Raw genomic sequence first — 27,570 nt, forward strand, 5'->3', positions numbered from 1 at the left:
AGGTGGTGGTGGTGGGCTGCCTTCTTGAACCGCTGCAGTCCATGTGGTGAAGGTGCTCCCACAGTTCTGTTAGGTAGGGAGCTCCTGGATTTTGACCCAGCCACGGTGAAGGAACTGTTGATATATGTCCAAGTGGGGATGGTGTGCGACCCGGAGGGGAACTTGGAAGTGATGGAGTTCCCATGTGCATGTCAGTTGTCTGTGTAATCACATCAGAGGGCTGATGAATCTGTCTCTGTTTCCTTTGGCAAAACAAGACAATTGATGGTTTGTGGGTTTATTTCTGTCAGATTTTACAATTTCCAAGTAAACACAAATCTGATCAGTAATCCTGGATACTTACAACCATAGTATGGTGTCATTAATTGATTTTAAACTTTTACATCACTGTTATTTTCTTCATTCAAAATGGATACCATAGGGTGAATTAAAGGCACTTTATCTGAATGCACGCAGCATTTGCAACAAGGTAGATGAATTGACTGCACAAATAGAAGTAAATGGGTATGATCTAATTGCCATTAGAGACGTGGCTGCAGGGTGACCAAGGCTGGGAACTGACATTTAGGAAGGACAAGCAAAAAGGAAAAGGAGGTGGGGTAGTGCTGTTAATAAAGAATGAGATCAGTACAATAATGAGAAAGGATCTTGGCTCAGAAGATCAAGATGTAGAATCAGATTGGGCGGAGCTAAGAAACAGCAAGGGGCAGAAAACATTGGTGGGAGTTGTTTATAGGCCACCAAACAGTAGTGGTAATGTAGGGCATGATATAAAGCAGGAAATTAGAAATGCATGTAACAAGGGTAATACAGTAATCATGGGAGACTTTAATCTACATATAGATTGGGCAAACCAAATTAGTACTAATACTGTGGAGGACGAATTCCTGGAATGTATACGAGATAATTTTCTAGATCAGTATGTTGAGGCATCAACTAGGGAACAGGCTATTTTAGATCTAGTATTGTGCAATGAGAAAGGGTTAATTAATAATCTTGCTGTAAAGGAGCCCTTAGGGAAGAGTGACCATAATATGATAGAATTCTTCATTAAGTTTGAAAGTGATGTAGTTCGATCCAAAACTAGGGTCTTAAATCTAAACAAAGTAAACTACGAAGGCATGAGGCGCAAGTTGGCTGTGGTTGATTGGGGAACTACATTAAAAGGTATGACGGTAGACAGGCAATGGCTAGCATTTAAAGAATTAATACATAATTTGCAACAAATATATATTCCTTTTAAGGCACAAAAACCCAACAGGAAAAGTGGTCTAACCATGATTAACAAGAGAAATTAAAGATAGTATTAAATCAAAGAAAGAGGCATATAAAGTTGCCAGAAAAAGCAGTATGCCTGAGGATTGGGTTATTTTAGAATTCAGCAAAGGACCAAGAAATTGATAAAGAAAGGGAAAATAAAATATGAGAGTAAACTAGCGAGAAACATAAAAACGGACTGTAACAGCTTCTATAGATATTTAAAAAGAAAAAGACTGGCGAAGGCAAATGTGGGTCCCTTATAGACAGAGACGGGAGAATTTATAATGGGAAATAAGGAAATGGCAGAGAAATTAAACACAGACTTTGTGTCTGTCTTCACGGAAGAAGACACAAAAAATCTCCCAGAAATACTAGAGAACCAAGGGTCTGGCGAGAATGAGGAACTGAAAGAAATTAGTATTAGTAAAAAAAAATAGTGCTAGAGAAATTAATGGGACTGAATGTCGATAAATCCCAAGGACCTGATGATCTACACACCAGGGTTTTGAAGGAGGTGGCTATAGAGATAGTGGATGCATTGGTTGTCATCTTCCAAAATTCTATAGATTCTGGAACAGTTCCTGCAGATTGGAGGGTAGCAAATGTAACCCCACTATTTAAGAAAGGAGGGAGAGAGGAAACAAGGAACTACAGACCTGTTAGTCTGACATCAGTAGTAGGGAAAATGCTAGAATCTATTTTAAAGGATGTGATAACAGGACACTTAGAAAATAATAATAGAATTTGGCAGAGTCAACATGGATTTATGAAAGGGAAATCATGTTTGACAAACCTATTGGAGTTCTTTGAGGATGTAACAAGTAGAATAGATAAGGGGGAATCAGTGGATGTGGTGTATTTGGATTTTCAGAAGGCTTTCAATAGGGTCCCACACAGGAGGTTGGTGAACAAATTTAGAACACATAGAATTGGAGGTAATATACTGGCGTGGATTGAGAATTGTTAACGGACAGAAAACAGAGAGAAGGAATAAACAGATCTTTTTTAGGTTGGCAGACTGTGACTAGTGGGGTACCGCAGGGATTGGTGCTTGGGCCCCAGCTGTTCACAATATATATCAATGATTTGGATGAGGGGACCAAATGTAATATTTCCAGGTTTGCTGATGACACAAAACTAGGTGGGAATGTGAGTTGTGAGGAGGATGCAAAGAGGCTTCAATGGGTTAAGTGAGTGGGCAAGAACGTGGCAGATGGAATATAATGTGGATAAATGTGAAGTTATCCACTTTGGTAGGAAAAACAGAAATGCAGGGTATTTTTTAAACGGTGAGAGATGGGAAATGTTGATGTTCAAAGGGACCTGGGTGTCCTTGTACATGAGTCACTGAAAGCTAACATGCAGGTGCAGCAAGCAATTAGGAAGGAAAATGGTGTGTTGGCCTTTATTACAAGAGGATTTGAGTACAGGAGTAAAGATGTCTTACTGCAATTATGTAGGGTCTTGGTGAGACCACACCTGGAGTATTGTGTACAATTTTGGTCTCCTTACCTAAGAAAGGATAAACTTGCCATAGAGGGAGTGCAACAAAGGTTCACCAGACTAATTCCTGGGATGGCGGGATTGTCGCATGAGAGATTGAGTAGACTAGTCCTGTATTCTCTCGAGTTTAGAAGAATGAGAGGTGATCTCATTGAAACATACAAAATTCTTACAGGGCTTGACAGGGTAGATGCAAGGAGGATGTTTCCCCTGGCTGGGGAGTCTAGAACCAGGGGGTCACAGTTTCAGAATAAGGGGTAGGCCATTTAGGACTGAGATGAGAAATTTCTTCACTCGGAGGGTGGTGAATCTTTGGAATTCTCTACCTCAGAGGGCTGTGGAGGCTCAGTCATTGAGTATATTCAAAACAGAGATCGACAGATTTCTAGATATTAAAGGCATCAAGGGATTTGGGGATGGTACAGGAAAATGGCATTGAGGTAGAAGATCAGCCATGATCTTGTTGAATGGCGGAGCAGGCTCGAGGTGCTGGATGGCCTGCTTGTGCTCCTATTTCTCATGTTCTTATGTTACCCTGCTCTCCCTCCCACTGGAGCGTCTCACTTGATTGGAGCACAGGTTGGAGAATCGGGCCCATCTCCTGAATTTACCCTGATAATTTGGAGCGCTTTGTAAATGGGGAACAAATGATGTCTGGGAATATGTTGCAAGGCGACAGTGCCCATAGGGGTTCACATAACCCACGAGCGCAGCGCAAACATCTTACCTGAAACCCATGTTAAGTGCTCAATGTCTGAATGCATTCCCGAATGCATTTTTGTAATGTGCAGTTTCAGTGGGTTTATTGTTGGTGTGTTTCTCTCACTCCTATGGCTGACTATATATATATATATATATATATATATATATGGCCCGGATCATGGAATTGGCAGAGTGGGTTTGATGTTCACGTGGGTCGGCGAAAGTGAATTTCTGGTCAGAGAAGACGTCATTTTCACTGCCTTCAGAACTGTTTACGCATAAACCTTGGTACAAAAGCAGTAAATTACTCTTGTGTGTGATCGGAACTGGAGAGATTTGTTGCACTGTTCCAAATCATTTGCCTTAATGTTAGAGCAGGGATATATAGTGCACACCACTAAAAGACTGGATTGTAAATTATAATGACATTTGGAGCTTTCAACACTGCAATCGATAGATGTTTGTTGGCTAAGGGTATCAAGGGATATGGAACCAAGGCAGGTAATTGGAGTTGAGGTGCAGATCAGCAGTGATCTCAATGAATGTCTTACGGGGCTGAATGGCCTACTCCTCTTTCTATGTTCCTGAGCTTGGTGGATTACCGGCCACTGAAGTGTTTTCACTGAAAGTGTCTGACAAGCTTTTTTTTGCTTGGGCCAAGTTTGTAGACAAATCACTTGCATGGCTTTTTTTAGGAACATAGGAACAGGAGGAGGCCATTCAGCCCCTTGAGCCTGTTCTGCCATTCAGTTAGATCATGGCTGATCTGTATCTTAATTCCATCTACTTGGCTTAGTTCCATAACCCTCAATAAATACACTTGCCTAACAAAAATCTATCAATCTCAGTTTTGAAATTTTCAATTGACCCCCAGCCTCAACAGCTTTTTGGGGGAGAGAGTTCCAGATTTCCACTCCTCTGTGTGAAGAAGTGCTTCCTGACATCACCCCTGAATGGCCTAGCTCTAATTTTAAGGTTATGCCCCCTTGTTCTGGACTCCCCCACCAGAGGAAATAGTTTCTCTCCATTGCCCTATCAAATCCTTTCATCATCTTAAACACCTCAGTTAGATCACCCCTTAATCTTCTGTACTCTTGCTGCCTCCAAAGAATTAAATGCTTGTCAAACCGTTTCCCCCCTGCCCCGGCTACTTTTCCATCAGACTGTTTACCATTCTAACTTTATACTTGTAATGTGGAGATGCCGGTGATGGACTGGGGTTGACAATTGTAAACAATTTTACAACACCAAGTTATAGTCCAGCAATTTTATTTTAAATTCACAAGCTTTCGGAGGCTTCCTCCTTCGTCAGGTGAACGATGTGAAAATGAAATCCTCGAAATGAAATCGCATTTATAATTCACAGAACAATGCTTGGTGATTACAGACAGTTTTTTCAACTGCCCGTTGCCAAGGCAATCAGTGTGCAGACAGACAGGTGTTACCTGCCAGGTCTCAGAATATACAAATCACCAAAAAAAACAACAAACAAAAAAAAACAGAGATAGAGAGGTAGAAACATAGAAAAGACAGCAACTGACCCGTTATATTAAAAACAGATAACATTTGTTCGCTGGTGGGGTAACGTGTAGCGTGACATGAACCCAAGATCCCGGTTGAGGCCGTCCTCATGGGTGCGGAACTTGGCTATCAATTTCTGCTCGACGATTTTGCGTTGTCGTGTGTCTCGAAGGCCGCCTTGGAGTACGCTTACCCGAAGGTCGGTGGATGAATGTCCATGACTGCTGAAGTGTTCCCCGACTGGGAGGGAACCCTCCTGTTTGGCGATTGTTGCGCGGTGTCCGTTCATCCGTTGTCGCAGCGTCTGCATGGTCTCGCCAATGTACCATGCTCTGGGGCATCCTTTCCTGCAACTTATGAGGTAGACAATGTTGGCCGAGTCACAGGAGTATGAACCATGCACCTGGTGGGTGGTGCCCTCTCGTGTGATGGTGGTATCTGTGTCGATGATCTGGCACGGGTTCATGTCACGCTACACGTTACCCCACCAGCGAACAAATGTTATCTGTTTTTAATATAACGGGTCAGTTGCTGTCTTTTCTATGTTTCTACCTCTCTATCTCTGTTTTTTTTTGTTTGTTGTTTTTTTTGGTGATTTGTATATTCTGAGACCTGGCAGGTAACACCTGTCTGTCTGCACACTGATTGCCTTGGCAACGGGCAGTTGAAAAAACTGTCTGTAATCACCAAGCATTGTTCTGTGAATTATAAATGCGATTTCATTTCGAGGATTTCATTTTCACATCGTTCACCTGACGAAGGAGGAAGCCTCCGAAAGCTTGTGAATTTAAAATAAAATTGCTGGACTATAACTTGGTGTTGTAAAATTGTTTACAATTTATACTTGTAGGTAGTGCTTCTAAATTTCTGTGGCATATTCTGCAGCAAGCCTGTCCAGGCTTTAGGGACATCTGAATCCCAATGTAATCAATATTTTTGAAATACTCTCTATTTATATTTTTTTATAAAGCACTTAAAATGTGACTTTTTGGGAAAAAGCATCAAATGGCACACGTAACACCTATCTCTGGGCTAATGTTTCATCTAGCCTGGTGTAGGGATGCCAGCTCTGCTGGGATGTATTCCTGGAGGTTTTATCACCCGACCTCCCACCTCCAATGGCCCTGCCCAGTTTTAAAAAAAACAGCCTTTTTTCCCCATTTCCAATATTACTACCACAACTAATAAACAAAAATGTTCAAATAAAATGAAAAAAACCCACTTCTTTAATGCCTTTATGATTTTTCCTCCTGGTTTGCTCGCAGCAGTGTCCAGGAGATCAATCTTCAATTCTAGGAGACTTCAGGGCAATCCTGGAGAGTTGGCAACCCTAGCTGGGTGAGGTAGCTAGGTGTTAAGTGGTAGTTAAATGTTAGGTTGTAGGTAACTAGTACCTGGTATTATGAATGAAAATGGTGTCAGCTGATGGCAATTGGTTTACTCCCCATGCTTTGGACACTTATTGGTGTCCTGGCCAACATTTATCCTTCAACCAACACCACTAAAACATTATCTGGTCATTATCTTCCCTCCCCTCTTCCCACTTAATGAGGTACTAGGAAGCTTCCATCAAGGAGGTGCACTCAGTTAGTAGTAACACTTGATTTATAGGTCCCTGCAGTGTGCTTGGAAGGATGAGCAATTTCCGCAGGCTAATTTGTTATTTTTAAAAAATATTTGTAACCTGTAGCTTTAACCTCAGTCTGGTGTAACTTTTACTCAAAAAAAAAAAAAAATTCAGACCCCAGCTATCGGTTTTGTGAAAACCAGTTGTAATTCGGCCGATTGCAGTGTGTGTGAAGAAGACTGTGAAGGTGTTGAAAGTTTTTTTTTTTGTTGAGTGCTGTGCTTCATGACCATGTCAGATTTTGCTTTCTGGCACTATTTCTGATTTGGATTCCCTAAAAATGGGGTCAGTAACTCTTTCAAGAAATAGTTTAAAAAAAAATTTTTGCAGCCATTTTCTTTCCGAGGGTTGTGTTAATCCAAGTTTTTCACTCAGCCTTTGACTGGAAATGAAATGGTGCATGGCTATTTCGTTCTCCACGTGGATTGAGTTTTGACGTCATGAAAGTGCTCCGATTCCCTACTGTCCCAAAACCCAAGTGATCATTCCCAGGATGTTGGCACCGCTGGCATGGCTGGCATTTATTACCCATCCCTAGTTGCCCTTGAGAAGGTGGTAGTGCACCTTCTTTAACTGCTGCAGTCTGTATGGTGAAGGTACTCCCATGTTAGGTAGGGATTTTGATTCTAGGATTTTGACTCAGCGACAGTGAAGTAATTAAATTGCAACCAATGTGCGTAGAATTGTAGAAGTTGGCGTGAGGGATGAAGTTACTCAATCCAGGGATGGAAGGGACTAGCTAATCATCAGTTGAAACAAGATGTTTTTGTACCAACTTTGAAGAGGGAATACTGAAACTTTCAACCTTTTTTGGCCCTGAAAATGAGGTTAAAAATCCTTTTTTTTCCCCCCCCCCCTTTGGATTTAGGGAGTCTTTTAAGAGATTGTCTATCGAGACATAATTTGGGGTTGGAAAATGAAAATCCGTGTTGTGGTATCCTCAGATTCGCTCGCCTTAATTTGAATAGTTTCAAAACTCTTTTCTAGCACCTTGCCCAAAATCTGAAAAAAGGAAAAGTAGATAGTAGATCAGCCTCTGATCCTGCTTACTGACATCTCCCAGTCACTAAGCAATTTAAATCCTGTTCAACTGGATTTGTGTGAAAGTACATGCCCAAATTTGCTCTTTAATTTAGCGTAATATCCACTCGTTTCAAAACTCGGTAGCAGAATCTACTCGACTTGTTTACTCTGTACTTATTTCCTGTTTTGTTGTTGTTTGTGCCCACTTATTGTGTTGTATAGAGCAGATGATAGCATGCGCGAGGGTTTCCAAGCCTGAGAGGGAGGTGTGTAGAGACAGCCCAGCCCCGCCGTGCCCTAGTGCATGGATCCAGCCAGGTGGGTTTCCTCTGCTCGACGAAAGAATGGCGTTAAAAAATATTGCTTTGTGAATAGTTTGTATATGAAGTGATCGATGGTTAAGGGATGATCTTGGGTGAATTCACCAATGCCACGGTCAAAAGCAGTGTGGGTCGGAAGTAGGACTGCAGCACTAGTGCTGATTTTACATAGAATTACATAGAATATACAGCACAGAAACAGATCATTTGGCCCAACTGATCTAAGTGGGTGCTTATGCTCCACACGAGCCTCCTCCCATCCTACTTAATCTCCCCCATCAGCATATCCTTCTATTACTTTCTCCCTCGAATTTATCTAGCTTCCCCTTAAATGCATCTACTCTATTCGGCTCAACTACTCCACGTGGTAGCGAGTTCCACATTCTAACCACTATTTGGGTAAAGAAGTTTCTCCTGAATTCCCTATTGGAATTACCAGTGACTAACTTATATTTATGGCCCCTAGTTTTAGTGTCTCCCACAAGTGTAAACATCTTCTCTATATCTACCCTATCAAACACTTTCATAATTTTAAAGATCTTTATCAGGTCACCCCTCAGCCTCTTTTCTAGAGAAAAGAGCCCCAGCCTGTTCAGTCTTTCATTTGGATTTCCTCCCTTTGCCTGTGGCTCCATGCTGGGGAATGGGATTGGTGAATTCACCCTCGTAGTTAAAGTGTCATTATAGTGTGAGGATGAACCAGATAGCTGTTACTTTAATCTACAAATGTAAAGAATCTTACAACACCAGGTTATAGTCCAACAGTTTTATTTGAAAATCACAAGCTTTTGGAGATAATCTCCGAAAGCTTGTGATTTTCAAATAAAACTGTTGGACTATAACCTGGTGTTGTAAGATTCTTTACATTTGTCAACCCCAGTCCATCACCGGCATCTCCACATTATGACTTTAATCTATAAGGTTGTATTGGTCTGAAGGTCCTGTAGTGGATAGTGTGAAATGCCTGTTTATGGAGATTTAATGGAGGCGTTCAGAATCACAAAGAGTTTTGATAGAGTAAATAAGGAAACACTGTTTCCACTGGCAAGTGAGTCGGTAACCAGAGGACACAGATTTAAGATAATTGGCAAAAGAGCCAGAGGGGAGATGAGAATTTTTTTTATGCAGCAAGTTGTTACGATCTGGAATGCACTGCCTGAAACGGTGATGGAAGCAGATTCAATAGTAACTTTCAAAAGGCAATTGGATATATACTTAAGGGGGAAACATTTTCGGGGCTACGGGGAAAGAGCGGGGGAGTGGGACTAATTGGATAGCTCTTTCAAAGAGCCGACACAGGCTCGATGGGCCAAATGGCCTCCTTCTGTGCTGTAAGATTTTGATTCTGTATTTCATTGGTGAGAATGCATACAAGTTGTGTAGGTTATAATTATCCATTGAATATAAATAGCATTTTGCACTTAGCCATTTCGTATTCTGTTTATAATATATTTTCATTTTGTGTTTTCCCAAATGTACACGTGTATATGCATTTTATACATTGTGATTGAATGTGTGTGCACAATTACTAGGACAAGCTCCACAACTGACCATAAACTACACGAGATGCTAAAGCCTCTTTTTTTTAAACAGAAATTTAGCTAAACTTTTCAATAAGTCACGAAGTCTGTTGTTTACAAGTTTTTTTTTATTCGTTCACGGGATGTGGGCGTCGCTGGCAAGGCCGGCATTTATTGCCCATCCCTAATTGCCCTCGAGAAGGTGGTGGTGAGCCGCCTTCTTGAACCGCTGCAGTCCGTGTGGTGACGGTTCTCCCACAGTGCTGTTAGGAAGGGAGTTCCAGGATTTTGACCCAGCGACAATGAAGGAACGGCGATATATTTCCAAGTCGGGATGGTGTGTGACTTGGAGGGGAACGTGCAGGTGGTGTTGTTCCCATGCGCCTGCTGCCCTTGTCCTTCTAGATGGTAGAGGTCGCGGGTTTGGGAGGTGCTGTCGAAGAAGCCTTGGCGAGTTGCTGCAGTGCATCCTGTGGATGGTGTACACTGCAGCCACAGTGCACCGGTGGTGAAGGGAGTGAATGTTTAGGGTGGTGGATGGGGTGCCAATCAAGCGGGCTGCTTTATCTTGGATGGTGTCGAGCTTCTTGAGTGTTGTTGGAGCTGCACTCATCCAGGCAAGTGGAGAGTATTCCATCACACTCCTGACTTGTGCCTTGTAGATGGTGGAAAGGCTTTGGGGAGTCAGGAGGTGAGTCACTCGCCGCAAAATACCCAGCCTCTGACCTGCTCTCGTAGCCACAGTATTTATATGGCTGGTCCAGTTAAGTTTCTGGTCAATGGTGACCCCCAGGATGTTGATGGTGGGGGATTCGGCGATGGTAATGCCGTTGAATGTCAAGCGGAGGTGGTTAGACTCCCTCTTGTTGGAGATGGTCATTACCTGGCACTTATCTGGCGCGAATGTTACTTGCCACTTATCAGCCCAAGCCTGGATGTTGTCCAGGTCTTGCTGCATGCAGGCTCGGACTGCTTCATTATCTGAGGGGTTGCGAATGGAACTGAACACTGTGCAGTCATCAGCGAACATCCCCATTTCTGACCTTATGATGGAGGGAAGGTCATTGATGAAGCAGCTGAAGATGGTTGGGCCTAGGACACTGCCCTGAGGAACTCCTGCAGCAATGCCCTGGGGCTGAGATGATTGGCCTCCAACAACCACTACCATCTTCCTTTGTGCTAGGTATGACTCCAGCCACTGGAGAGTTTTCCCCCTGATTCCCATGGACTTCAATTTTACTAGGGCCCCTTGGTGCCACACTCGGTCAAATGCTGCCTTGATGTCAAGGGCAGTCACTCTCACCTCACCTCTGGAATTCAGCTCTTTTGTCCATGTTTGCACCAAGGCTGTAATGAGGTCTGGAGCCGAGTGGTCCTGGCGGAACCCAAACTGAGCATCGGTGAGCAGGTTATTGGTGAGTAAGTGCCGCTTGATAGCACTGTCGACGACACCTTCCATCACTTTGCTGATGATTGAGAGTAGACTGATGGGGCGGTAATTGGCCGGATTGGATTTGTCCTGCTTTTTGTGGACAGGACATACCTGGGCAATTTTCCACATTGTCGGGTGGATGCCAGTGTTGTAGCTGTACTGGAACAGCTTGGCTAGAGGCGCAGCTAGTTCTGGAGCACAAGTCTTCAGCACTACAGCTGGGATGTTGTCGGGGCCCATAGCCTTTGCTGTATCCAGTGCACTCAGCCGTTTCTTGATATCCCGTGGAGTGAATCGAATTGGCCGAAGACTGGCTTCCGTGATGGTGGGGATATCGGGAGGAGGCTGAGATGGATTATCCACTCGGCACTTCTGGCTGAAGATGGTTGCAAACGCTTCAGCCTTTTCTTTTGCACTCACGTGCTGGACTCCGCCATCATTGAGAATGGGGATGTTTGCAGAGCCTCCTCCTCCCGTTAGTTGTTTAATTGTCCACCACCATTCACGACTGGATGTGGCAGGACTGCAGAGCTTTGATCTGATCTGTTGGTTGTGGAATCGCTTAGCTCTGCCTATAGCATGTTGCTTCTGCTGTTTAGCATGCATGTAGTCCTGAGTTGTAGCTTCACTAGGTTGGCACCTCATTTTTAGGTACGCCTGGTGCTGCTCCTGGCATGCTCTTCTACACTCCTCATTGAACCAGGGTTGATCCCCTGGCTTGTTGGTAATGGTAGAGTGAGGAATATGCCGGGCGATGAGGTTACAGATTGTGCTGGAATACAATTCTGCTGCTGCTGATGGCCCACAGCGCCTCATGGATGCCCAGTTTTGAGCTGCTAGATCTATCCCATTTAGCACGGTGGTAGTGCCACACAACACGTTGGATGGTGTCCTCAGTGCGAAGACAGGATTTCATCTCCACGAGGACTGTGCGGTGGTCACTCCTACCAATACTGTCATGGACAGATGCATTTGCGACAGGTAGATTGGTGAGGACGAGGTCAAGTAAGTTTTTCCCTCGTGTTGGTTCGCTCACCACCTGCCGCAGGCCCAGTCTAGCAGCTATGTCCTTCAGGACTCGGCCAGCTCGGTCAGTAGTGGTGCTACCGAGCCACTCTTGGTGATGGACATTGAAGTCCCCCACCCAGAGTACATTTTGTGCCCTTGCTACCCTCAGTGCTTCCTCCAAGTGGTGTTCAACATGGAGGAGGACTGATTCATCAGCTGAGGGAGGACGGTAGGTGGTAATCAGCAGGAGGTTTCCTTGCCCATGTTCGACCTGATGCCATGAGATTTCATGGGGTACAGAGTCAATGTTGAGGACTCCCAGGGCCACTCCCTCCTGACTGTATATCACTGTACCGCCACCTTTGGTGGGTCTGTCCTGCCGGTGGGACAGGACATACCCAGGGATGGTGATGGAAGAGTCTGGGACGTTGGCTGAAAGATATGATTCTGTGAGTATGGCTATGTCAGGCTGTTGCTTGACTAGTCTGTGGGACAGCTCTCCCAATTTTGGCACAAGTCCCCAGATGTTAGTAAGGAGGACCTTGCAGGGTCGTCTGGGCTTGGTGTTTTTCCGTTGTCGTGTCCGGTGCCTCGTGGTCCGATGCCGGGTGGTCCGTCCGATTTTATTCTTATTATGACTTTTCGTAGCGAGATTTTACAACTGAGTGGCTTGCTCGGCCATTTCAGAGGGCAATTAAGAATCAACCACATTGCTGTGGGTCTGGAGTCACATATAGGCCAGACCGGGTAAGGGCGGCAGGCTTCCTTCCCTAAAGGACATTAGTGAACCAGATGGGTTTTTACGACAATCCGGTAGTTTCATGGCCATCATTACTGATACTAGTATTTTAATTCCAGATTTTTTTATTTTTTTATTTAATTAATTGAATTTAATTAATTAATTGAATTTAAATTCGCCAGCTGCCGTGGCGGGATTTGAACTCATGACTCTGGATTTTAGTCCAGGCCTCTGGATTACTAGCCCAGTGACATAACCACTATGCTACCGTGGTGCCTATCTTGTGCATTCTTCAAAAAATTAGAGAAACTCATTACCTTTAACCAACACAGATTGTGATATACAGAGTAATTGCAGGTAAGGGACTTGTACTATGGGCATGTTACGTGGCTAGATTATATTGCCGAAGCAAAATTGTCACTGTTAAATTGCCAGGAAGGGTCTTTGAAGTGGAAAGTGTAAATGGGCTCGAGACTGTTGGCTGGATGTCTGGAAAGAGGAGGGATTGAAGGATGTGCTGAAACAGCAGGCTTTAGTGAGTGATCCAGCATTGTAGGCAAGGGTACATGATGTCCATTGGCAGAGGTGAAAGAGGGGAGTTAAGACCTATTATGGGTGTTCACTGCAAGTATCCAGGCAATGCAACGCTGTTGCGAACAAGATGACATCCTGAACATCAGAGTTTGAATAATGTAGGTTTTAATGTTAGACTGCTCTAATATAGTGATTTTCTATGTCTTATCCACCTACAAGCTTGCTCACTCCCACCAACGACCCTACCTTATCCCCACTGCTGCTGAAATCCTTAACCATGACTTCCCTACCCCAATTCCTCCATGGTGGCCTCCCAACATAAACTCTAAATCTCCACCATCCGCATCCTGCTCCGCACTCAGCCCAGCTTGCTCCTCATCCCCATCCTTGCTGAGCTACGTTGGCTCCCCCCCAACCGCAACACATCGAATTTAAAATCCTTGTTCTTGTTTACAGATCCCTACATGGCCGTGCCTCACTGTGCAACCTTCTCCAGTCCTTGCATTTCTTTCTCCTTCCCCATTCTCTGACTCCGTCTTCTTGTGCACCCTCCATCATGTCACCGAGTCTGCAGCCCCCTCAGCCTTGCTGTCTGGAACTCCTTATCTAAACTTCTCCCTTTCTAACCCTTTAAAACCTTCAAAAACCCATGCCTTCGGTCAAGCTTTCAGTCACCTTTCCTAACCCTCCCCTCCGGCAGAGAGACCGTAATCTCCTTTCCTCCTCTGAAGTCCGTGGGGAGTTTTTCTATGTTGAATGGCGGAGTACAGAAGTGAGTTGCTGCTGCTTTCACTTGGTTGACATTGGGAAACTTGCCTCACTTAGAGATTCAGAGGTGGTGATGATACAAGTTGTACAGTGAATGATGGAGGCAGCAGGTTTCATTGGCTAAAGGACCCTTTCTGATTTCAGTAGTTTTTTAATTTTATTAACCGGGTCACAGACTTGTGTTGGGAGTGGTGTGTAGAAATGTGTGCGAGTGATTTTAAGCATCAATTCCAAAAAATTAGTGGCTGACAAATTAATACAGAACTATCGATTTCTTAAACCTAGCTGCCTGAGCTGAGTATTATCCCCGATTCTTCATTCTCGCATCTCTCTCACTGCAGGAACTTGTCTAAGCTTAATTGGTTCTGAGGAAATTGCTTGCTTAAACATGCCTGCAAAATCTGCGTCGAGGTTATTAGTCCGACTGCGCTGCGCGTGTCGTCCTCCTGCATCGTATAAAGTACCAGGATGTACATGATAATACCTGCTCTCTTCTATTTTTATTCCCTGGCTTTACAAAGGATTTTGTGTTCCCCTTTCAGCTCTGAGCTCCTCATATTGAACCTTGGATGTGGGCTGAGCTCGAGAAAACCCAGTTTACGCTCAGCTAAGAGAAATATTCTGCTCTTCTCAGGGCACCAGGAAGTTCTGTTCAATGTCTTAAGGAAGCACAGTGCTCGACTCATCGTATTACTGGCAAGCTTAGCAAACAGACATTTGAGCGAGCAATGAGTACCAGAAATGCTTAGCCATTCACTGCAGGTGTTGGGGACCAAATAGTAAGAAAAAAAATAAACTTCTCAAAACAAAAGCATTGTAGTAAGGTGTCTCTTTCCCCACCGCCCCCCCCCCCCCCCCCCCCCCCCCCCACACAACTTGGATCCAGATTCAATATATACAGAGCTCAGTGTCTTGGTTAAGATAGTGACCCACAGCTCCATGCCCCAGAAAGAAAGGAATTGAATTTATAAAGTGCCTTATGCCCTCTTGACATCCCAATAAAATACTCTTTGAATGCAGTCATTGTTGTATAGGCTGTAAGATTACTTGTATCTCTTGTTCAGAACACAAACGGCTGAGAAATCAAGCGAGACACTGTAGTTATTTTCTAACTTTAAAGAATTTAATTTGACATACAAAATGACAGTTTGTACCAGAAAGAAAATAGTAACTTTTCATACAATCTTTTTCTTTCTAACGCGTACAACTCCAGACACAGAATTGATTAGATTCTTTCTCTTGGGGAGAGAACGAAGGTTCTTTTCCTACAGCATCTTGTTCTGATGTGTCCGACAACACAGCACCTTAATATCCACCTCTTTGATCAAGCTTTTGGTCATTCGTTCTAATATCTCCTCCTTTGCCTCGGTGTCCATTTTTGTCTGATTACGCAAGTTGTTGTTATAGAATTAGGGCAGGCTGACAAAAAGAGACCCCATGGTACTATGTGAAAAAGAGCAAGGTGTCCTGGCCAACATTCCTCCCTCAACCAACATCGCTAAAAACAGATTAACTGTTCATTCGTCTCATTTGGCGATTGTGGGACGTTGCTGTGCAAAAATTGGCTGTCACATTTGCTTATATAACAATGACTATACTTCAATGATTTGTAAAGTACTTTTAGACGTCCTGAGAACATGACAAGGCACTATGTAAATTCAGGTTCTTTCTTGCCTTCTATTTCTAAGAGCACAGTTTTGCTCACTTTGCTTAAAGTGTCAGTGGTAGCTCAGTGGGTAGCACTCTCGTCTCTGAGTCAGAAGGTTGTGGGTTTAAGTCCCGCTCCAGAGACTTGAGAACATAATCTAGGCTGACACTCCAATGCAGTACTGAGGGAGTGCTGCACTGTCGGAGTTGCCGTCTTTCGGATGAGAAGTTAAACTGAAGCTCTGCCTGCCCCCTTAGGTGGATGTAAAAGATTCCACGGCACTATTTCAAAGAAGAGCAGGGGAGCTCTCCCCAGTGTCCTGACCAATATTTATCCCTCAACCAACATCACACAGGTTATCTGATCGTTATTGCTGTCTGTGGGACCTTGATGTGTGTAAATTGGATGCTGCGTTTCGTACGTTACAACAGTTCAAAGTACTTAATTGGCTGTAAAGCACTTTGGGATGTCTTGAGGTCATGAAATGCACTGTAGAAATATAAGTTAGTTCATTCTTTCCAGACTCTCTGTGCTTGAAGACTGCCTGTGAAGGAGAGATCCTGTGTCACACCTCAAGCTTATTCATGGGTACTAGGTTTGGTCTTTATGGTTCTAAAGGCTTCTCAGCAAAGCCCTTCAGTGGAATCTGCTCAGACAGCGAGCTTCCCACCAGCTTTCCTCGTTTTATCCAGCTTGGATAGATAGCCTGCCAGCTCAGGGTCTCCGCCGGGCTTGAGCAACTGTGTCCTGCAAGAGCTTCCTCTTCAGTTGATGGTAGTGACTGAGACATTCCTATCAAGCTGGGGGCACAGGGTTGTTGGAACAGTCCATGTGGCGTCTTAATTACATAGAATTTACAGGACAGAAACAGGCCATTCGGCCCAACATGAGCCTCCTACTCTATTTACTTCATCTCACCCTATCAGCATAACCTTCTATTCCTTTCTCGCTCATGTACTTATCTAGCTTCCCCTTATTTGGCGTTGTGTAGGACAATGGTTTGTTCTAGTTTATGGCTGGGCAATGCACGTCTGGACGTCTGTCAACAAACAAGGAGGGAGGGAGGCTGAATCTCATGGGCGTCGCCATGTTGCAGTATCAAGTTCCGTGCACAGTCCATAGTAAATTTACTATCCACTCGATCAACATTAGCTTGGCAGCATTAGCTTTGGCTCGCAGCGTTAGTGAGCTGCCGGCCTCGTCTGTAGAATGGCCTTATTTGATTTGATGTGAAGATAATGTTGCTCTTGGGACACTCCCTGGTTATCTCCGCATGTTAATCCCAGTTTAATTTAAATGGGAAAATGGTTCCCTTATTTTGTCCACCGCCACATCAGTTGAGTCAGGACAGCAAGTTCCCACAGAGCTCTGCAGACGCTCACTAAACACAGGCATTCAAGGTATCTGTCCCCTAATGTAAGAGGGTACAGATCAACCATTATCTAATTGAATGGTGGAGCAGACTCGAGGGGCTGAATGGCCTACTCCTCCTATGACCCTAGGCAGCACAGTAACTGAAGTGGTTAGCCAAATAGCTGGGTTTAGTGTGTTCTTCATTGCTGCCATCCTGATATTAGGAATTCTGGGGGTTCTATTAAAGGATTGTTCCAAGGCCATTTTCTAGACATCCCTCAGTCAGGTTTTGCCTTGCTACACTGTCAGTAGTTGTGTGGAGTGTTCGTTTACCAAATGTTACAACTTAAATTTGGCTAATGTTTTTGGCAGAGGCTTGATTTGGCCGTAGGGATGGAGTTACCTAGCTGGGCCATCCTCAGTTGGTTGGCGATGCTCCCAAGGTGTGTGCAGATGTCAGATTTTTCAATACATTTCTGGCGGATGAGACTGCATGGGCTATATTAAAAAGGTTTGTGAAAATCTCCTGTTGTAGGAATGAAAGCTGCATTTTTCTTCATCTTGTAAGAGGGGCGAGAGTATCCAGCACCACCATCTGCTGCCAGAAACCTGCACTGCAGCATTATTTCAGCTGGGAAAAAATTGAACAAAGCACCATTGAAAAAATGATGAGCATTAGTCTAACTTCCTCACACAAACATTATTTCCAGTAGGACTGGGTAACTGTAGAGGGCTATTTAGTGTGTCACTGGTTATATGGTCTCTGTTAGTCTGACTCCAATCCTGTCTTTCTTTGACTCTAGGAAGCGGAGCTGTCCCAAAGAAAAAGGATCCTTTGACCCACACGAGCAATTCCCTCCCTCGTTCAAAATACACGGCAAAAATCACTTCACCGGGACAGCGGGGTCATAACCGGGCTCAGAGCCACAGTGGCATCTCCAATCTCGCTGGGACTTCGCGAACGCCTGCTCAACCCAGTGTCTCGACTGCCAAGGTAACAAAGTAGGCCACTGTCCTGCCCTGTCCATACATGTCTGTAATATCTCTACTGTTGATAGACCAGCCAGCCTGGTTCATCAATGGGATCTAGAGGGCTAGTAGTGCCCACAGGGTCTGGGACTCGTTTGGTTTGGCTATGGGCAGTCTTGTAAGCCCTTAATGTGTCTGATGGTCCTGGCTGAATAAGTAACAGGCAGCTTCCCCATGCTCTGTGCTGGTAAGCCTCATGGTTTAGTTGTGTAAGAACTACACTTTAGAAAGTATTAGGTTAGATCAAATATAGGGTTAATGAGTTTCAGGTGATGCAACAATAAGCTAGAACTATTTGATCACAGTATGTGGGCTACTGATAGGAGTTGGGACAGATGGTGTGATACAGATCTGCACACCATCAGCGGGCTTACACGCGATGGTTGAGTAGAGTGACAATATAAGAAGTACGTGATAGTGGAGCCACAGTACCCGGATCACTGGGAGGACACGTGGCACAGCCGGAAGGAGTCAGGCTATAAACTGGGAGAAAGAGGTAGGGAATAGAAGGAAGAACACCAAGAGAAGGCAGGGGTTAAGACTTTACCCAGAGGAGTGTGTAATACCGTTTTGTTCATTCCTCTGCACTATTGCTAAAGTAACTTTATTTGCTTATTCCATATCAATAAAGTCAACACGCAACCAAGATGGAGTTTCCTCGGATGCTTACAGTGGGTTAAACTCCGGCAGTGCCCATTGCTGCTGAAACCCTCATCCATGCCTTTGTTACCTCTAGACTTGACTATTCCAATGCTCTCCTGGCCGGCCTCCCATCTTCCACTCTCCATAAACTTCAACTCATCCAAAACTCTGCCCATATCCCAGCTGGCATCAAGTCCCGTTCACCCATCACCCCTGTTTTCGCTGACCTACATTGGCTCCCGGTCCACCAATGATTCAAATTTAAATAATAATTCTTATGTTCAAATCCCTCCATGGCTTCGCCCCTCCCTATTTCTGTAACCTCCTCCAGCACTACAACACTCAGACCTGTGTTCATCCAACCCTGGCCTCTTGTGCATCCCTGATTTCCTTCGCCTCACCATTGGTGGCCGTGCCTTCAGCTACCTAGGCCCTAAGCTCTGGAATTCCCTTCCTAAACCTCTCTGGCTCTTTCTCCACCTTTAAAGATGCTCCTTAAAACCTACCTCTTTGACCAAGCTTTTGGTCACTTGTCCTAATATCTCCTAATGTGGCTTTGTGTCATATTTTATTTGATAACGTTCCTGTGAAGCGCCTTGGGACGTTTTATTATGTTAAAGGCGCCATATAAATGCAAGTTGTTGTTATTTCCCTTGGGTGCATTCTGCGGTCCCTGAACCTTGGCTCTTGCCAACCGTATAATGCCATGTTGAGTAAACAAACTCTACCCTGTATTTCTCAGCAGCTTGGTTTGGCTGTGTTTAAGGTTGGTGATGGGTTTGTATACGAGCTAGATCCCTGGCTTGACCAATTCACTGTAATGTTAATGGCTTGTAAGCCACAAAAGCTTTATTTTAATTGTCCCTAAAGTTAAATTTCACTTGATAACCAACACTTTAAAGTTTGGAGCTTGAAGAAAAGAGAGTTGGCTTTGCCATAGCTTGGTAATCTTGTTACCTTCGAATCAGTAGCCTGTTTTGATATTTGACCGGCACTGGCTCGTAAAGGCATCAGATTATTCAAATTACCTCATGAATTTAACTTGGTAATCAGTTAACTGTCGAGTACCCTGAATGAACTTGTCGAGCTTTGTGCAGATTTCAGTCCTGTTCTTGCTGGGGCTGAAACCTACCCAAGTTCATAATACTTTTGATTGCTTTATTTAATAGATGCAGCTCACTTCCAAATCAGGTTTCAGATGACCGCATGAACTACAAAAGCAAATTTTACATTTAATTTACAGCACAGCAGCAGGCCATTTGGCCTAACTGCTTTATGCCAGTGTTTATGCTCCACACAAGCTGCCACCCACCCCTCTTCATCTCGCCATATCTGCATATTCCTTTCTCTCTCATGTACTTATCTAGCTTCTCCTTATAGGCATCTATGATATTTGCCTCAACTCCTTCTAACCACTCTCTGGGTAAAGAAGTTTCTCCTGAATTCCCTATTGGATTTATTAGTGACTATCTTATATTTAAGGCCTCTAGTTTTTGTCTTCCCCCACAAGTGGAAACATCTCTATGTCTACCCTATCAAACCCCTTTCATAATTTTAAAGACCTCTATCAAGTCACCCCTCAGTCTTCTCTTTTCTAGAGAAAAGAGCCCCAGCCTGTTTAGTCTTTCCTGATAGTTAGAACCTCTCAGTTCTGGTATCATCTTTGTAAATCTTTTTTGCAGTGCCTCTATGTCCTTTTTGTAATATGGAGACCAGAACCCTGCACAGTACTCTAAGGCACTTGTGAAACTCTCTATCGTCTACGATTAGAAAACAGGCAGAAATCCCTCTTAGGCATCTGTCATTGGAAATTGCAATCTCCCAGCTTTGTGCTGTTGTCAGGGAATTTCCAGTAGCTATGTGCTGTGACCTACAGGAGAGGTTACTGATAAACTTATAATTCTGCAGTGACTAGCACGGAGTAACTTTTAGATCAGATGTTGTACTTCAATGTGATGCTGTTAAATCTCCCTAGATGTTCCCCTTTATAAATTTTCTTTTGCTCTAGTGTTTTCTCAAGCTGCCTGCCAAGAATTTTGAAGAAAATGGGGTTACTTTTTAGGGACTTTATAAACAATAGATATTTTTGACATCCATGTTGCTGATTGCAACAACATCTTGCATTTATATAACACCTTTAATGTAGTACACCGTCCCAAGGATCTTCATTGGAGTGATTATCAAACAGAATTTGACACTGAGCCGCATAAGGAGATATTAGGACAGCTGACCAAAAGCTTGGTCAAAGAGGTAGGTTGTAAAGGAGGGTCTTAAAGGGGGAGAGAGAGGTGGAGAGGTTTAGGAAGGGAATTCCAGAGCTTAGAGCTTAGGGCCTAGGCAGCTGAAGGCATGGCTGCTAATGGTGGAGTGATGAAAATCGAGGATGCACAAGGGCCCAGAATTGGAGGAGCTCAGAGTTCTCGGAAGGTTGTAGGGCTGGAGGAGGTTACAGAGATAGGGACGGGTGAGATCGTGGAGGGATTTGCCATTGGGAGTTTGACTCTTGCAGCGTTGAGTTTCACCACGGTTTTGCTTTGAAGATTTATTTGATGTGCTGAAAGAATTCACTTTCTACAGGCTACGAGTACAAAGAACACTACCAGACCAAACAAACCCACCACTCCTGTTGAAACTCCTCGGAAGAAGAAAGATTTGAAAAATTTTCGAAATGTCGATAGCAAGCTGGCAAACCTAATCCTGAATGATGTGGTGGACAGGTAACTGTGTGTAATATGTCATGCATTTAAGCAGCGTTGGAAACGGAGGTAGAAAAAAAAACCTGCATTTGCATTTTTTGACTTCTAAAAGTTTTTTTAAAATCGAGTTATTTCCCCTCCCCCAATCCCACATCCAGTGAAGGGTAAAAGTTTGATTATGCCTGGTATTTTATACTATGCACCACTCCAGAGACTTGAGCACAAAATCCAGGCAGTACTGAGGGAGTGCTGCACTGTCGGAGGATCCATCTTTCGGATGAGACGTTAAACCGAGGCCCTGTCTCTCCCCTCAGGTGGATGTAAAAGGTCCCATGGCACTATTTGAAGAAGGGCAGGGGAGTTCTCCCCAGTGTGGGTGATTTTAATGTATTTTATACTTTGAATTTTTTTTAATTCTCTGGATGTGGGCGGTGCTGGCAAGGCCAGCATTTGTTGCCCATCCTTAGTTGCTCTGAGAAGGTGGTGGTACAGTTTGATACAACTGAGTGGCTTGCTAGGCCATTTCAGAGGGCCGTTAAGAGTCAGCCACGTTGTTGTGGGACTAGAGTCACATTTAAGCCAGATCGGGTAAGGGCGGCAAGTTTCCTTCCTTAAAGGACATTAATGAACCAGTTGGGTTTTTACGACAATCCGACAGCTTCATGGTCACTTTTACTGGTACCGGAATTTTGTTTGCAGTTTTTCTAAACTGAAATCAAATTCTTAAGCTGGTGGGATTCGAACTCATTGTCTGGATTGTTGGTCCAGGCCTCTGGATTACTAGTCCAGTAATATAACCACTACAGTACCGTACCCTTCCTTCAAGAACACTTCGCCCCCAAAATAATTGGTGCACACTGTTCGCTCCTGTTTCAGATCCCAGTGATTTCAAAGGTACCATTTGACAACATATTGATGGCAGATATTTTACAAGTCCCACTATGGCCCCAACCTGTGTTCCGCTAGTGCTGGGCTGCGTTAGGACAGTGAATCTGCATTCCCGGGATTTTCTCAAACTGCAGTTGCCCAGCAATTTTTGGGGGCAAATTTCCCTGTGGTAAATCTCTACCCTTTTATCACAAGCGTCAAAATCCAGTCTTCACTCGGCGTGCGTGCATCTATACGTTCCTAGAGAGGTCAGAGAATTGTGACCAGGAACACAAGCCCTATTTTATGTTCCCCCTCCCTAGACTGGGGACATAGAAACCTGCTGAAGGAACCCAGCGTTAGCTGACTCTAGGACCAGTCATTGATTATGGGATCTTGCTTGTCTGTATAGCTGTCTCGTGCCCTCTGGTTTGTTTACCCATCAACCATTGGGAACCCAACAGATTTTGATTTATTTTAATAACCTGACGTTACTATTTTATTTTTTTAACCCGATATTCTACTGGTATCCTGTTTGTAAGTGGATTTACTGCTGTGCGTGGAAAAGGGGACATTAGGGAGGTGCACATACTGTACCGTGAAGCAGTGTGCTAAATAGAAGAAAACATTACAGGATTTATTTATACTAAAACATCTTGCAACACATGTTTGGAGTGCTTGGCTCACACAGAATTAAATCATTCATTTCTCAGTGGGTAGGAGGAATGACATTCCAGAGGTGGGTGTTTTGGGGGGGGGGGGGGACATTCCAGAGGTGGGTGTTTTTTTTGGGGGGGACATTCTAGAGGTGGGTGTTTTTGGCGGGGGGGGGGGGGGACATTCCAGAGGTGGGTGTTTTTGACGGGGGGACATTCCAGAGGTGGGTGTTTTTGACGGGGGGACATTCCAGAGGTGGGTGTTTTTGACGGGGGGACATTCCAGAGGTGGGTGTTTTTGATGGGGGGACATTCCAGAGGTGGGTGTTTTTGGCGGGGGGACATTCCAGAGGTGGGTGTTTTTGATGGGGGGGACATTCCAGAGGTGGGTGTTTTTGACGAGGGGGACATTCCAGAGGTGGGTGTTTTTGACGGGGACATTCCAGAGGTGGGTGTTTTTGGCGGGGGGACATTCCAGAAGTGGGTGTTTTTGGCGGGGGGGACATTCCAGAGGTGGGTGTTTTTTTTGGTGGGGCGACATTCCAGAGGTGGGTGTTTTTTTTGGTGGGGCGACATTCCAGAGGTGGGTGTTTTTTTTGGTGGGGCGACATTCCAGAGATGGGTGGTTTTTGGGGGGGGGAGACATTCCAGAGGTGGGTGTTTTTTGTGGGGGGGGGGGCGGCACAGCGTGGGGAGTGATATTCCAGAGTTTGGTGGGAGTCTAGAGGTGGTTGGGTGGTGGAGAGGAGGGGGTCAGTATTTCTGAGGTGTAGTTGTAAACCTGATTGTACGAAACAATTATTGTAATAATTGTGTGCAGTGCCCCGGCTAAGACAGGATGTACTGAAGGAAAGTACATTCGTGTTAAATGATCCGTCTCTTGTTACATAGTGCTCCATCTGTCCGTTTTGATGATATCGCTGGGCAAGAACTGGCGAAGCAGGCTCTGCAGGAGATTGTCATTCTTCCGTCTCTCAGGCCTGAGGTAAGCGAAAACCAGGAACCCGAGAATCTTAGGGGCTCTTATTTTGGTGAGATTTTGTGTTTCAAGATGGGTCATCTTGAACTCTCCCACTTCAGCCACCTGCTGTTAGAAAGGGTTCATAGCAAGTGCTGAGTGAGACTCCCTCCCATTATCCCAACCTTAGAATTGCTACCCGAAATGTGACTTTTTTTTGTTTATTTCCCACACCAGTGATCCCAAGGTCTGTTAAGGCAGGGTGACTGGAGTGGGTTCATGCTGTGGGTTCCTGCCCACTCTGAATTGGGCTGAGAGTGTACAAAGTCATCTCTCATGGGACTCTTACAGACCATTAGAGAAAAGGGGACTTTTACAGTTAAGGGCTGGGTGTAAATCTAGGTCACAGAAGTTATGCCGAGTTATCGTAAGTAATGAATGATGGTGTAGTGATGAGCAACGGTGGGGAGGCTTTCTGCAGGCAGCAAGCCTCTCCAGGATAATAGAAAAGGAGGTGGAAGAAAATGTAAGCAAGGATCTAAGTAGTTTGGAGATTGTTACAATCCTTAAAGGGGAAGGAGGGTACTCCCTTGTTTTATAATGAAGGCATTCTCAAAATATGTAGCTTTTTTATTTAAAAAAAAAAGCAGTTGGAGCTCCTGTAAGGTGAAGTAGGCCGCTGTGTGACATTATTCACTGGGCATATGTCCTGGGGTGGTTCCATTGACTACGTGTGGGAGAGGACATTTCTTCAGAGCCAATGCAGACTTTGAGAAATCGCGCTGCAAGCTGGGGAAGGGGTTTTGCACAATTTGTGCATATCATGCTGTGCACAAATTGGCTGTCGTGTTCGCCTACATCACAACAGTGACTGCAGTTCAAAAGTAATTTGTTGGCTGAGAAGTCCCGAGAATGTATTTTTTTTTTAATGTGAAAAGCATTTTACAAATGCAAGTTCTTTCTTTAATGACCTTTGCTTGTTTTGGATATCTCGGATATAAGAGGTGGCTCCTTTTGCAGTCAGTTTTCTGATCCGTTTTTCCTCCTCCGCCTTTTTCTTTCCTCAAGTTGTTCACTGGATTAAGAGCTCCTGCTCGGGGATTGCTACTGTTTGGCCCACCAGGCAATGGGAAGACAATGCTGGTATGTAAATTTTAAATGTATATTAATATGTGGCACAGCAGTGACATGCCCATAATAGCCTTACTGTACAATCTATTGCACTAACCTTTTCCTAATTCGATTTAACTTGTAACAGATGGATTTATTAGTGTCAGCCTTGGCTCAGTGGGTAGCACTGTCGCCTCTTGTCAGAAGGTTGTGGGTTCGAGCCCCACTCCGGAGACCAGAGCACAATAATCCAGGCTGATGCTCGAGTGCAGTACTGAGGGAGTGCTGAACAGTCAGAGGTGCCATCTTTCAGATGAGATGTGAAACTGTCTGCCCCCTCGGGTGGACGTAAAAGATCCCATGGCACTATTTCAAAGAAGAATTGGTAGGAGTGACCACCGCACAGTCCTCGTGAAGACGACGTCCCGTCTTCGCACTGAGGACACCATCCAACGTGTTGTGTGGCACTAGCACTGTGCTAAATGGGATAGATTCAGAACAGATCCAGCAGCTCAAAACTGGGCATCCATGAGGTGCTGTGGGCAATCAGCAGCAGCAGAATTGTATTCCAGCACAATCTGTAACCTCATGGCCTGGCATATTCCTCACTCTACCATTACCAACAAGCCAGGGGATCAACCCTGGTTCAATGAGGAGAATAGAAGAGCATGCCAGGAGCAGCACCGGGCGTAACCTAAAAATGAGATGCCAACCTGGTGAAGCCACAACTCAGGACTACATGCATGCTAAACAGCGGAAGCAACATGCTATAGACAGAGCTAAGCGATTCCACAACCAACGGATCAGATCAAAGCTCTGCAGTCCTGCCACGTCCAGTCGTGAATGGTGGTGGACAGTTGTACAAATAACTGGGGGAGGAGGCTCTGTAAACATCCCCATCCTCAATGATGGCCGAGTCCAGCACGTGAGTGCAAAAGACAAGGCTGAAGTGTTTGCAACCATCTTCAGCCAGAAGTGCCGAGTGGATGATCCATCTCGGCCTCCTCCCAATATCCCCACCATCACAGAAGCCAGTCTTCGGCCAATTCGATTCACTCCACGTGATATCAAGAAACGGCTGAGTGCACTGGATACAGCAAAGGCTATGGGCCCCGACAACATCCCGGCTGTAGTGCTGAAAACTTGTGCTCCAGAACTAGCTCTGCCTCTAGCCAAACTGTTCCAGTACAGCTACAACACTGGCATCTACCCGACAATGTGGAAAATTGCCCAGGTATGTCCTGTCCACAAAAAGCAGGACAAATCCAATCCGGCCAATTACCGCCCCATCAGTCTACTCTCAATCATCAGCAAAGTGATGGAAGGTGTCGACGACAGTGCTATCAAGCGATACTTACTCACCAATAACCTGCTCACCGATGCTCAGTTTGGGTTCCGCCAGGACCACTCGGCTCCAGACCTCATTACAGCCTTGGTCCAAACATGGACAAAAGAGCTGAATGCCAGAGGTGAGGTGAGAGTGACTGCCCTTGACATCAAGGCAACATTTGACCGAGTGTGGCACCAAGAAGCCCTAGTAAAATTGAAGTCAGTGGGAATCGGGGGAAAACTCTCCAGTGACTGGAGTCATACCTAGCACAAAGGAAGATGGTAGTGGTTGTTGGAGGCCAGTCATCTCAGCCCCAGGACATTGCTGCAGGAGTTCCTCAGGGTAGTGTCCTAGGCCCAACCATCTTCAGCTGCTTCATCAATGAACTTCCCTCCCTCATAAGGTAAGAAATGAGGATGTTCGCTGATGATTGCACAGTGTTCAGTTCCATTCGCAACCCCTCAAATAATGAAGCAGTCCGAGCCCACATGCCGCAAGACCTGGACAACATCCAGGCTTGGGCTGATAACTGGCAAGTAACATTCGCTCCAGACAAGTGCCAGGTAATGACCATCTCCAACAAGAGAGAGTCTAACCACCTCCCCTTGACATTCAACGGCATTACCATCACCGAATCCCCCACCATCAACATCCTGGGGGTCACCATTGACCAGAAACTTAACTGGACCAGCCATATAAATACTGTGACTACAAGAGCAGGTCAGAGGCTGGGTATTTTGCGGCGAATGACTCATCTCCTCACTCCCCAAAGCCTTTCCACCATCTACAAGGCACAAGTCAGGAGTGTGATGGAATACTCTCCACTTGCCTGGATGAGTGCAGCTCCAACAACACTCAAGAAGCTCGACACCACCCAGGACAAAGCAGCCTGCTTGATTGGCACCCCATCCACCACCCTAAACATTCACTCCCTTCACCACTGGCGCAATGTGGCTGCAGTGTGTACCATCCACAGGATGCACTGCAGCAACTCGCCAAGGCTTCTGCGACAGCACCTCCCAAACCCGCGACCTCTACCACTTAGAAGGACAAGGGCAGCAGGTACATAGGAACAACACTACCTGCATGTTCCCCTCCAAGTCACACACCATCCCGACTTGGAAATATATCGCTGTTCCTTCATTGTCGCTGGGTCAAAATCCTGGAACTCCCTTCCTAACAGCACTGTGGGAGAACCTTCACCACACAGACTGCAGCGGTTCAAGAAGGCGGCTCACCACCACCTTCTCATGGGCAATTAGGGATGGGTAATAAATGCTGGCCTTGCCAGCGACGCCCACATCCCATGAACGAATAAAAAAAA

General features: G+C 45.0%; 1 protein-coding gene across 2 annotated transcripts in view; it reads left to right on the forward strand.

Moving 5' to 3' along the window:
* The window catches only part of spast (spastin), a 74,686-nt gene that overhangs the window by 24,245 nt on the left and 22,871 nt on the right, over positions 1-27,570 (forward strand). The window contains exons 4-8 of one of the 2 annotated variants that reach the window (XM_067984101.1): positions 7,859-7,954; positions 17,762-17,952; positions 21,207-21,346; positions 23,740-23,833; positions 24,875-24,949. In XM_067984101.1, coding sequence (XP_067840202.1) covers positions 7,859-7,954; positions 17,762-17,952; positions 21,207-21,346; positions 23,740-23,833; positions 24,875-24,949 — 596 coding nt within the window. The remainder of the gene's footprint in view (positions 1-7,858; positions 7,955-17,761; positions 17,953-21,206; positions 21,347-23,739; positions 23,834-24,874; positions 24,950-27,570) is intronic. The other variant, XM_067984102.1, reaches the window with a different exon arrangement.

This window comes from Heptranchias perlo, chromosome 5, assembly GCF_035084215.1.
Source record: "Heptranchias perlo isolate sHepPer1 chromosome 5, sHepPer1.hap1, whole genome shotgun sequence".
Lineage (NCBI taxonomy): Eukaryota > Metazoa > Chordata > Chondrichthyes > Hexanchiformes > Hexanchidae > Heptranchias > Heptranchias perlo.